The sequence below is a fragment of the Momordica charantia genome (genome assembly GCF_013281855.1).
Source record: "Momordica charantia cultivar OHB3-1 chromosome 6 unlocalized genomic scaffold, Mcharantia_2.0 BLBB01000006.1, whole genome shotgun sequence".
NCBI lineage: Eukaryota > Viridiplantae > Streptophyta > Magnoliopsida > Cucurbitales > Cucurbitaceae > Momordica > Momordica charantia.
This window is the reverse complement of record NW_028275164.1, coordinates 22,396,240-22,407,205: the sequence shown is the minus strand read 5'-3', so window position 1 is coordinate 22,407,205 and position 10,966 is coordinate 22,396,240. Positions and strand designations below refer to the sequence as shown.

Below are 10,966 nucleotides of genomic sequence, written 5' to 3'. Positions count from 1 at the left end.
ATACATTTTCACTTGGCTTCTTGGAAAAAGAAAAGAAATGCAGTCGGTATCTCGGACCAAGTATTGTTCCGAGATTGAAGCTTCGAGATCCGGGATTGAATGTTCAATCCCGGACAAATCATGTTCAATCCCATATCGAAAGATGGTTCGGGAGTGAATCGGGATACATCCCGGACCAATCTCGAAGCAGTGTGGTCCGGGATATGTCTCGGACCAAGACTAGTCCGGAATATGTCTCGGACCGGTCCAGGATATGTCTCGGACCAAGACTGGTCCGGGACGGTCCGAGATGACATGTATTTTGTTATTTTTTTACCACTTTATTTTGGACGATATTCTTATCTCACTTGATTTTATCTATTTGCAGGATGCCTCGTGTTTTCATAACATTTGGTGGAGAATGGAACGATAGTGAAAAAGATTACGTTGGTGGTCGCACGAGAGGATTGACAGTGGATAGTACAACCATGTACAGAGAATTTCTAGGTCACGTGTATAGATTGAGTAATATAAACCCCCTTCAGTTCGATATTATAATTAGACGTGTATATCATTTTAAAACTAAAGTTTGTGTAATGGAGATAACTGATGACGATGACCTGAATTTTTTTTTAACTGGTGAAGATGTTTCTGAATTGCCTATATACATATCTACTACGCTAAAGCAGGTACATGAGAATGAAACGTACATGCCTTCTTTCCCATATCATGTAGGCCAAAAAGTGTCATCGAATTGTATGCCCACAGCTTGTATTCCCCCATTCCAGAGACCCACAGATTCGATACATTCATTTCCTTCCTCATCATCGAACCTCTATTCTTCCCAACAACCACACCCCTTTTACGGGCATTTAGGTCATGATATAGCGGGTTTAACACCATTGGAATCAGATGTTGTTCCATGTAACCTAGGAGATGACAGGGTATGTGATTGGAATGTGCTGGGATTATGGAATGATAATCAAGATGAAAGTGATGAATCATATGACCCGTTAGGAGAGTCAAAAGAAGACTATGAAGTAGAATTTGTGAATGATGACTATGACGATGCACTTGATGAAAAGTCTGAGCCCGATGTGAAACAGGTACATGCTGAGATTCGTAGGGATGAAGCAGCGGTCCAACAAATGGGGTGTGATGGTCTCACTGGACAGCCTAATGATGAGAAGTTGCAACTCATAGTACAGTCTTCTGAAACAAATGATGTTAAGGAGGGCGAAGTATTTGATACGAAGAAGGAGTTGAGTTTGAGAATGCATTTAGTTGCAATGCGGCTGAATTTTCAGTTTAAAGTAAAAAAGTCGACACCGGAACTATATATACTACGCTGCGTTGATACTAGTTGCACCTGGAGACTTCGAGCTACAAAGCTGAGGGACTGCAATCTGTTCAAGATAAAAAAATACTATAGCATCCATACATGCAACGGTGGAGTTTTGAAACAGGATCATAGGCAAGCCAAGAGTTGGGTGGTCGGACATCTTGTCCAAGCAAAGTTTACAGATGTCTCCTGCACTATAGACCGAAGGACATAATACAAGACATGAGGAAGGAGTATGGTGTGAATTTAAGTTATGACAAAGCTTGACGGTCCAGTGAAGAAGCACTTCGACTTATTAGAGGGGATCCAACATCGTCATACGGTCTACTACCAGCTTATTGTGAAGCATTAAAAATCATGAACCCAGGTACTATTTTCGAATTAGAACTCAAAGATGGAAAATATTTCAAATATGTCTTTATGGCTTTGGGTCAATCGATTAGAGGGTTTCTGGCTTGTATTTGACTAGTGTTGGTTGTCGACGGGGCCCACCTAAAAGGGAAGTTCAGAGGGGTATTGTTAACAGCTTCTGGTGCGGATGCGAATAACCAGATTTACCCTGTTGCATTTGCTATTGTCGACGGTGAGACTGTAGCATCATGGGTATGGTTTATGACTCAATTAAAAGGTGCGTTCGGCGTAGTGAACAATTTGGTTTTCGTTTCCGATAGACATCACACCATTTGTAAGGCAATTGACAAGGTATTTCCCATTGCATTTCATTGCTTTTGTATACAACATATTAAGATGAACTTGTTAGCAAAATTTAAAGTCGATGCAAAGGCACTCGAGAAACTATTTCTAAAAGCTGCGAAAGCATATCGAGAGTCTTATTTCAACTCAATCTGGGCTCAACTTGGTGCGTACCCTAGTGTGAAGGAGTATTTGGATGACATTGGAAAGGAGCGTTGGGCTCGTTGTTTCCAAATAGAATTGAGGTACACACAGATGACCAGTAATAATGCGGAGTCCGTGAATGCCCTCTTTAGACACGCGCGTAGGTTGCCAGTAACTGCGTTATTGGACCATATCATAGGTCTGTTACAGACTTGGTTCTACGATCGACGGACGCTTGCCTCTTCCCGATCAACCACATTGTCCGACTACGCAGAAAATAAGCTTGCTGAATACTCGGACAATGCCAGGAGACACGTTGTAGTGAACATTGACCAGTTTCATGTCCAGGTACGTGATGGTAATCTTGACGGGATTGTTAATTTCAACTCTAGGACATGTAGTTGTCGGGAGTTTGATTATTTTAAAATTCCATGCTCTCATGCTATTGCCGGGGCGATGATGCGAAACATAAATCCGTACACTCTGTGTGACGAGGCATACACGACGAACTCCTGGGTAATGACTTATGCAGAACCAATATTTCCAATTGGCCACGTCTCAACGTGGAACAGTTCTCCAGATTTTGTCGATACACCGGTAGAAGCACTAGATATGGTTCCTAGAGTTGGCAGGAGGCGGACAGTTAGGATTCCTTCCACGGGCGAGGTGCGCCAAACACGTAAGTGCGGTCGGTGTGGTACATCGGGGCACAATCGCAAAACATGTAATGAACCCCTTAACACAGCGTGAATATATGATGTATAGGTAACTTGTTTTTTCGTAAATTTGTATGGTAACTTGTACCCCAAGCAACCAACCATGCATGCATGCATTGGTAACCCTATGTGTTATATTATTATTATCATTATTAATGGGGAGATTGTATTTGAATGTGTCATTCATGTATGATGCTAGAATAATGAACTATGACATAGAAACAATATCGAAAATGCATACTATTCAAAAAATGGGACGACGCGCCCACATCTGTACAGCGTACTGACGCCTAAAATATACAATATTATCTTGGGTTAAAATGTCCATATTTGACCCGGTGGCATCGTACTCGAAATACCAGACACAGAAAATCCCGCAATCAGTCGCGCTACTCTGCTGTGGTATGCGAACCCGACGCACCCTCCACGGCACCACTGGCAAGTCGGGTCAAACTGAAAATATCCCGCAATGATGCAGCAGCGCAGGTAGGATTGTACACATGGGCTTCAACTCCTTCTCAAGTTCATCAAGTGGAGTGACCGTTTGGAGTGAATCCCATACGGTTATGTCGCCCTGTACAAGGTCGATGCCGAGCATCACCCAGTGGTTCCCGCCTACGTTCATGGGGTGTACACGATGTCTGCATCACTCCAGGGCACGTTGTGGTCCGACTGCCTACCGTGTACATATCGCCAGATTGTATTCTCCTCGTGCTAGGGGTAGTTGATCCTAGTGGACAATACACCCGGCTTCATGGCCGCATATGGACCGTCTGTCCGATTCAGCAGAGTCTGTATAGCAGTTAAAAAGTAATTCATTAGTTAAAGAATTGTTCAAAACAACATTTATTAGTTCGAACCGGAAGAAGTAAAAAGTAATTATCGAAAGAAGTACGTCGCCTATCACAAACTTGTTGCGACATAGATGGAGACACTTCTCCAACTTTTTCGCTGTAAACAGGACGAGACCATCAAGTACCTGTTACATTTAACCAATCCACATTGATGTAATCAAACATATTGACGAATATAGTACTACGAATATAGTAACATGTACTTACTTCGTCCTTCAATTGAACACTAGGGTCCAATAGATCGCGATACCATTCCTTCTTTTGGAAACCAGTTGCAGTGGACCGCAATCTCTCGTCCGTCTTCGGGTCATCCATCCATCTCTGGAACTTATCGTCCAACTGCGGTGGAATGGGACATACTGGGTCGTATCCATCCACGGTGATCCCACGCTGACCGGTTGGTGTGTATATATCAAGTTTGAATAATCCTGGTCCGGGATTCTGCCATCCCGGGCCTACTCCTGAAATTTTACTTTTTTTTAGTTCTTCCCTACCAAGAAACGTCAAAATCGCATTTGGTAAACTAAATTTAGGGTGCAAGATCTTTCCCTATGTTGGATTTGGTTTAGTGAGGATTTTGTTAGTTATGGGAGAATTTTTCGTTGGCTGTATTGTGTCTTCCATTTGAAGAATGTTAGAGATTTTTTGAGGTCTTGATGGAAGGATATTTTTGTAATTTCACGATAGCAAAAAATGAAAATGAGTCAAAAATTAAAATTAAAGGGTCACAAATAAAGGTTTTTTTAAAAAGGGGTCACAAATCCGAATCAATTATAAAATAAGGTCAAAAACTCTAATTTCCCAATAATTTTACATTTATTTAATTTAATTTTTACAAAAATTTTAATTATTTAATATAAATTGGTAAATTTAGCATTAATTAAATGTATGACCAAATAAATTAGATTATTCTGATTCTAAAATAATTTTAATAAATACAATATTAAAATTTTGATTTTGTTTGTATACTTCAATAAATTCAATAGAGTGAAACTAAATTGTCTCATGGTAGGTCAGGAGCATAATTTAGCGATATCGTTGTGAGTTTAAAAAAGAAAACTCCTGATAGAGCTTTTCCACTTCGAGATCGTTTGCAAGATAAAGCACCTCTTCAATTATTAAGTCCATCTTTGTCAGGTCACTCTCAATCTTATTGAGGAGTTAGCTAATTTCTAGCCAACTAAATTCCACTTGTATTATTAAAAATCTTTCGTCAACTTCTACCTTCACGATTGAAAAAGAAAACTATATAACCGTGCACAATGAACAAATATAATCGTAGCGCTTATCGAAATAACTCCAACAATCAAGTCGATGTATGATAATCAATAAAGAAGATCAGAACTCAGATCAAATTTAGTGGTTACATATCAAAAGGCTTTTCCCTCTCCATCCATCAACATTTTCATCCCAAAATCCATTTAACATGATAATCCTCTCAAAGAGCAAACATGGCAGATGAAGCCCTCTCTCTATAACATAACCCTACTCCTAACACTAAAATGTTGGAGAATCAACTTTACAAATCCTGCTTTTTGCAGATCAATTTTCAAATCAGAACCAAGAAATTAGAAATGAAGCCCCACCAAACAGCCTGAGCCTCTCGACCTTCCACTGTAAGAGGCATGAGCACAGTCAATGTCTTCTTCAGCAAGAATCTTCGAAACTCAGAAACACATCGACAGACGCTTTCCTGGAAACGAGCATGGAACAGTGCTCAAGAGTTCTCTACAACAAAGGAAATGAAAATAAAAAGGAAATAGGAAGCAGCTGGCGGCTCTCATTTTACATGGAAATGAATACTTCCCATTCTCTAGAGAAGAGAAATTTGTTTTAAACTTTGGAGGAATCAGATTGCCTGCTCCACCTCTTTCATACACTAACCTGCATTTTTCTTGTTCAAATCTCTAGGTGATTTTCTAAGTATCATTGTTTCTCTCTCAATGCCGTTCTTGCCATGTTTCTTCGGAGTGTTTATTCCTTCATCTGTATGAATCGTGCTGCCTTCCTTCTGTGTCGATAGGCCCTTCTGACTTGCATCTTTACTTCCATCCTTCTGTGTCGATAGGCCCTTTTGACTTGCATCTTTACTTCCATCATCTTCAGGCACTGTGTTTACCTGAGCGCCATTTTCGGACGGGTGTGACTTTCTTGGAGATCTTCGTAGAATCAAATCCTCACTTCTTGGAATACTCTTCTTTGGGTTACTCTTCTTCTGAACATTTGCAGCCGGATTATTTTCAAAGCTTGTCACTTCTACTTCCGTTTCATTGGATTTACGATCATCAGTCTCTCCATTGACATTATTAAGATCATCATGGTCATTAATATTGGCTGGTAGAGCGGAAGGATCTAATTCGAATGATCCTTTTGGAACACCTTTTCTTTCCTTCCCAGTCATTCTAAATGAAGGAATTTGATGAGAAAATCTGTACAAATGTTTAGGTGGAATCTGAAAGGAGCTGAGCTTATGCTCCTCAGTAGTCTGAAACAAGCAGACAAACCCTTGGACCTTGTCCATGTAAGCAACCGAGATGCCAGCATCCTCGACAAAATCTGACAAGATTTCAACAAATTCATATTCAAAACTTGCATGGTTTTCTGGGTCAGAGCTCCATCTAATATCCCAGTTCTTAAAAAGAGCCCAAGTTTCTCCTTTTCTTGGATACATCAAATAAGCACGCCTCGGTCCACGTTTCGGGCAATGTATCAAATGAGAGAACATGGGAAGATCAACAGTTTCCTCGGTGCCTCCTAGTGTATACTTGCCACATGCAACTGGCAATTCTGCATCGCACCAATCAATTTCATCTTTGTCATCGGGATCTGGTTCAAACCAAGTAATCTGGAGCTTGAATTCAGGGGAGAACACTTTTTTAATGCGGGCATAAAATCTTGGCATGCCACATGTGGAATCATATATAGCCCATACCTGATTAACAGCAAAACAATTTTCCCCCTTATACTGATCAAAATCACTAAATTCAGGATCATCACACACCAAAACATGTACTTCTTTCACATTGCTTCTCTCCGCATCAACATCCTCAACTTCAGATTTTTTGTCATTTTTATCTGATATGTTTGTTCCTTCTCTCATTACCTTCAATTTCTCATATTTAGGATTTGTGTTAGGCAACACTTCCGAATGGGGAGCAGGTACTTCTAACTTGATGTCCTTTTTATGACCATCAACAGTATCATGAAGAACCGAAGAGTTGCCAACTTTGGATGCTGCAGCATCTGAAGTAGCATCTTTCATTTTCTCTTTCAAGTCAGTGGATGACACACCGCCCCTAGACTTCTTTGGACTCTGTAAATTATCATCATCATCACTTAAATATTTCATGTAGGAAACATGCTTCTTGTTCCTTGAAGATCTCCTTTGACAATTGTTTCTGCTCAGGCTGGGCTCCTCAGATATACTGTCATCTTCATCTTCTATGGAATTTTCAGAGTTGTTGGCTGACTTACGTTGTCTCTTCTTATTTTCACTCTTAGGCACTCCTTTTTTCATGCCCGTTGCTGCATCAGACCTGGAATTTTCTTTCCCATTCATCTCTGCATCTGATTTAGGCTTAACACCATTGCTTTGTCCATATTTCACATCCCCATCTGCCTTCTGTTTTTTTCCAGATTTAGCTTTCAAATCATTCCCAGCAGTGTTACTTGCGCTTGGCACTCGATCAACTCTGGCAGAACTATCCTGGGATTTCTTATCAGAACAACGTTTGCTTTGTGCAGCAGATTTTGAAGGTCCTGACTCAGGAGCTACTTTCTTCTGAGGGACATGACCTTGGTGGAATGTTGGAGGCCCAGTTGGGTTATTCAGATCATGAGAGATGAAGCCTCTACCACAATTCTGGCAACGCAACATCTTGTTTAGATAACATTTTAGATACTGATACCTCACATTACAAAATGGGCAGCAAGTCCAGAAAGCCTGCATTTGTGGTGGTTTAAAAGAATTACTCCCAGGGAAATTTGAGTAAGGAACATTCGAGAAACCATTCGCAGTTGCACTGGCTTGCTTGTTGACAGTTGCATATCCATTTGGCTGATCATGAGATGGCTTGGAAGGTGCAATATTTCTTCTTGCAACTCCATACTTCATGTCATATAACCTTCGTTTTGACTTATCAGAAAGCAATCTATTGGCTTCACCAACTAGTTTGAAAGCTGCTTCTGCACCAGCAAACTTGTTCTTATCTGGGTGCAGTAACAATGCAAGCTTCCTGTATTGCTTTTTTATAGTTGTTTCATCTGCTGATTGTTCAATCTGAAGAATCCCATACCAGTCATTTTCAGATCCATATATTCTATTCTGTGCTGAACAGTGAATCTCACATACTGTTAGCAATTGAGTAATGTTTTCAAGGGTAGGAAAGAGTCTATGTGCTGTCTGAGCCATCTTCCTCGCCCCAATATAATCACTGTTTTCCAGCTTCTTCTCAGCAATTTGCATAGCCTTGACGGCCTCTTCCTTGTTGCACTCCATTACTACCACGTTCAAGTATTAACCATTTAAATTTTCAAACACAGAACAAGCTGTAATAACATATTTTTCTACTCATGCTGCTGACAGTCCATCAATATCAAATGAAGATAGTTTCAACCTGCATTAATGTAAGATAGTAAACTTAAAATAACATTCCCCAAAGCCTTTTGAGAGCAGTTCATCATTTGATGTGAAGACATAAATCAAGTTTTGATTGGAAAAAGAATCTCACCAGCATAGCGAAGTGAATCAGTTGAATAAGCAAATGGAGTGTTAATGGCGTGCTAGCATCTTAATCAAAGGGGTTGGAGCTACAACGTCCATGAGAGCAAAGAATCTAAATGCGTCAATTCCATATCTGCAATAATAAGTCCAAATACAAACAATCAGAACCAACAGGTGAGTGGAAAATAAATGGGCAAAAAAATAAATAAACGCCAAAATAAAATTTGGAAGTCCAAAACAATCACAAGCATTATCTTTTTCATATTGGTTCTTTACTTATTCCTTAAGAATGTAAGTTTCTTCTTTTCATCCCCTCATTTCTATAAATTCAAAATTAACTTGCCGAAGAATATTCACAGCCAATATCTAATTGGATTAAAGATGCTCCTCAGCAGACCATGGGCACAAGTTTCTAAACTGAGTCTCGCTCCTTGAGAAGATTATATTTCTATTAGAAGATTACTGTTTAAAAATCTATCAAATTGGTGAGAACCATGTAGATATACAGTCTACCCCACACCACAATGCACAGCCCCCACGCATATTCGAGACACATGTCTCTACACTCATCATTCACAATGACATCTCAGTTCTGCCCATTAAAACCAAAAAAGCTAAAGAGCTTAACTCTTACAGTGACCAAAACCTCTTATTCAAAGGGGTTTGTAAATAGATCTCAGAGGGCTATTATGCATTAATGTATCTATCTTTTTTGAACAGGATACGAGGCTTTATAGTGTCTTCTTTCAACAATAGAGAGTCCAAAATTATAGCAAATACCTAAAATTTGAAATTATCATCACCATCATTCCCATGTTCTCCATCATTAGACCTATAGCCCTCTACATCTTCCTCCTTAGTCTCATTTTCATGTTCATATACATCTATTGAAAAAAGTGCTTCAAGTGAGAAAGTCGAATGGAGTCAAGGAGACAAACGAATAACTCTTTGTTTATGATTTCCTTCTTTTTTTTTTTTAACCCTAGTTGCCACTGCCTAAGCATGTTGCACCTATCTGCAAGGTGCGCTTGGGCACATACTTTTTAGAGGTTCTTAAAACAATGGAAAGCAAAGAGAAAATTTGTATTTTAAACTCTCACCACATCACCTCAACTAATAGCAAATCACTTCATAAAAGACCCACCAACCATTAAATTTCAACCCTAATTACCCGTTGAAATCCAAATCAACCTTCCATCAGCATGATGTAAGCATTAGTATAAAAGTTCATCATAACATCAATTTTTTTCTTTTAGTAGTCATAATTTTTCTAGAGCTCTCTTTTACATTTTGTTTTCCCCGCAGTTACCAGCATACAAACTAATGGCTTCCTTTATTGACCATAAAGGAAATCCCAAACTAGATCAGTTTTGCAAGATGATAACCATCCTAGTATTAATGTATACTTTCTCGCTTTCCAATAAGAAATGAAAGAGAAAAAGGACTGACAAAAAACAGTAACATTGGCAATTATAACTAATCTGTGTGTGTGTGAGAGAGAGAGAGAGTCACACACACAATGAACAGATATTATTTCTTCACGAGATCCTAGATTTGGTTGGCAGGCAATACAGAACCATAGCAACTGAAGTAATCATATACTTCATTTCCGCCTTTCATTTTACAGTAGAAAACAGAGCCGCAACTCATGGTAACGTGAGACAAAAAGGAAGCAGGACTGATCCGAGACCAAATAAACCTTCAACAGCTGATACAGTAATATTTTCTACAGCATTATTCTACTCCCCCATTAACCAAAATAACATCAGAATTCAGCAGTGAACAAAACACCATCAAAAGCTCAACTTCTTACAGTGACGAAAACAACTAAAAGGCACAACAAATTTATGAAATTAGCATGAAGAAACACGAAAAACCCCGCGAGTCGGCAACCCAAGAGCAGAGCGGGCATAAACACAAGCAAAGATATTTAAAAAAAATTAACAAACAGAAGTCCCAAATGAGAAGAGAATACAGAAAAACAAGAGAATAAACAAATGAAGCAAGAAGAAGAGGGATTTACTTGGGGAAAAATATGAGGAAATGAGAGGAAAACCCTAGAACTGAACCCAGAAGCAGGAAGAGAGAAACGAGGGACTTACCGAGAGTTGAAAATTCCATGGGCAGTGGGAGAGAGAGAGAGAAGAGAGAGGAGAGGGAAAGTGCCGCGGGAAAAGCGAAAATTTTTGGGGGGAAGAAGGGAAGTTAAATAAGCCCCCACTCCAGTTTTTGAGTTCTCTCTGTGGAATTCGGCTGCGTGGTTTTTTCTGTCTTCGACCTCAAAAAAAAAGTGTTCAATTTTTTCATTCCTCCCCCGCTTTTATACCGAGCTTTTCGCATGACCAACCCCAATTTAGAAATATTCCGATTAAATTACAAGTCTAGTCCCTAAATTTTTTAATATTTATAAACTTTAGCAACAGTAAGGTTCGAATTCACAACTTTCTAATCATTAGACATAAGTGCTTTAATCAATTGAGCTAGACTCAGATTTAGAAAGTACCTAATATGCCTA

General features: G+C 39.4%; 1 protein-coding gene across 3 annotated transcripts; it reads right to left on the bottom strand.

Moving 5' to 3' along the window:
* Positions 1 to 5,022: 5,022 nt before the first annotated feature.
* On the bottom strand, positions 5,023 to 10,730 carry LOC111021820 (uncharacterized). 3 transcript variants are annotated; one of them, XM_022298904.2, is made up of 4 exons: positions 10,475 to 10,730; positions 8,459 to 8,584; positions 5,613 to 8,344; positions 5,023 to 5,421 (listed from the first exon to the last, which is right to left on the bottom strand). In XM_022298904.2, the coding sequence occupies exons 3-4, from the start codon at positions 8,224 to 8,226 to the stop codon at positions 5,396 to 5,398; spliced, it is 2,640 nt and encodes an 879-aa protein (XP_022154596.1). In that variant the 5' UTR covers positions 8,227 to 8,344; positions 8,459 to 8,584; positions 10,475 to 10,730; the 3' UTR covers positions 5,023 to 5,395. The 3 variants fall into 3 exon arrangements, with proteins under 3 accessions (XP_022154596.1, XP_022154595.1, XP_087982111.1); XM_022298903.2 differs by having other exon boundaries at positions 10,554 to 10,730; XM_088125985.1 differs by having other exon boundaries at positions 5,023 to 8,344; positions 10,554 to 10,730.
* Between the last annotated feature and the right edge of the window lie 236 nt (positions 10,731 to 10,966).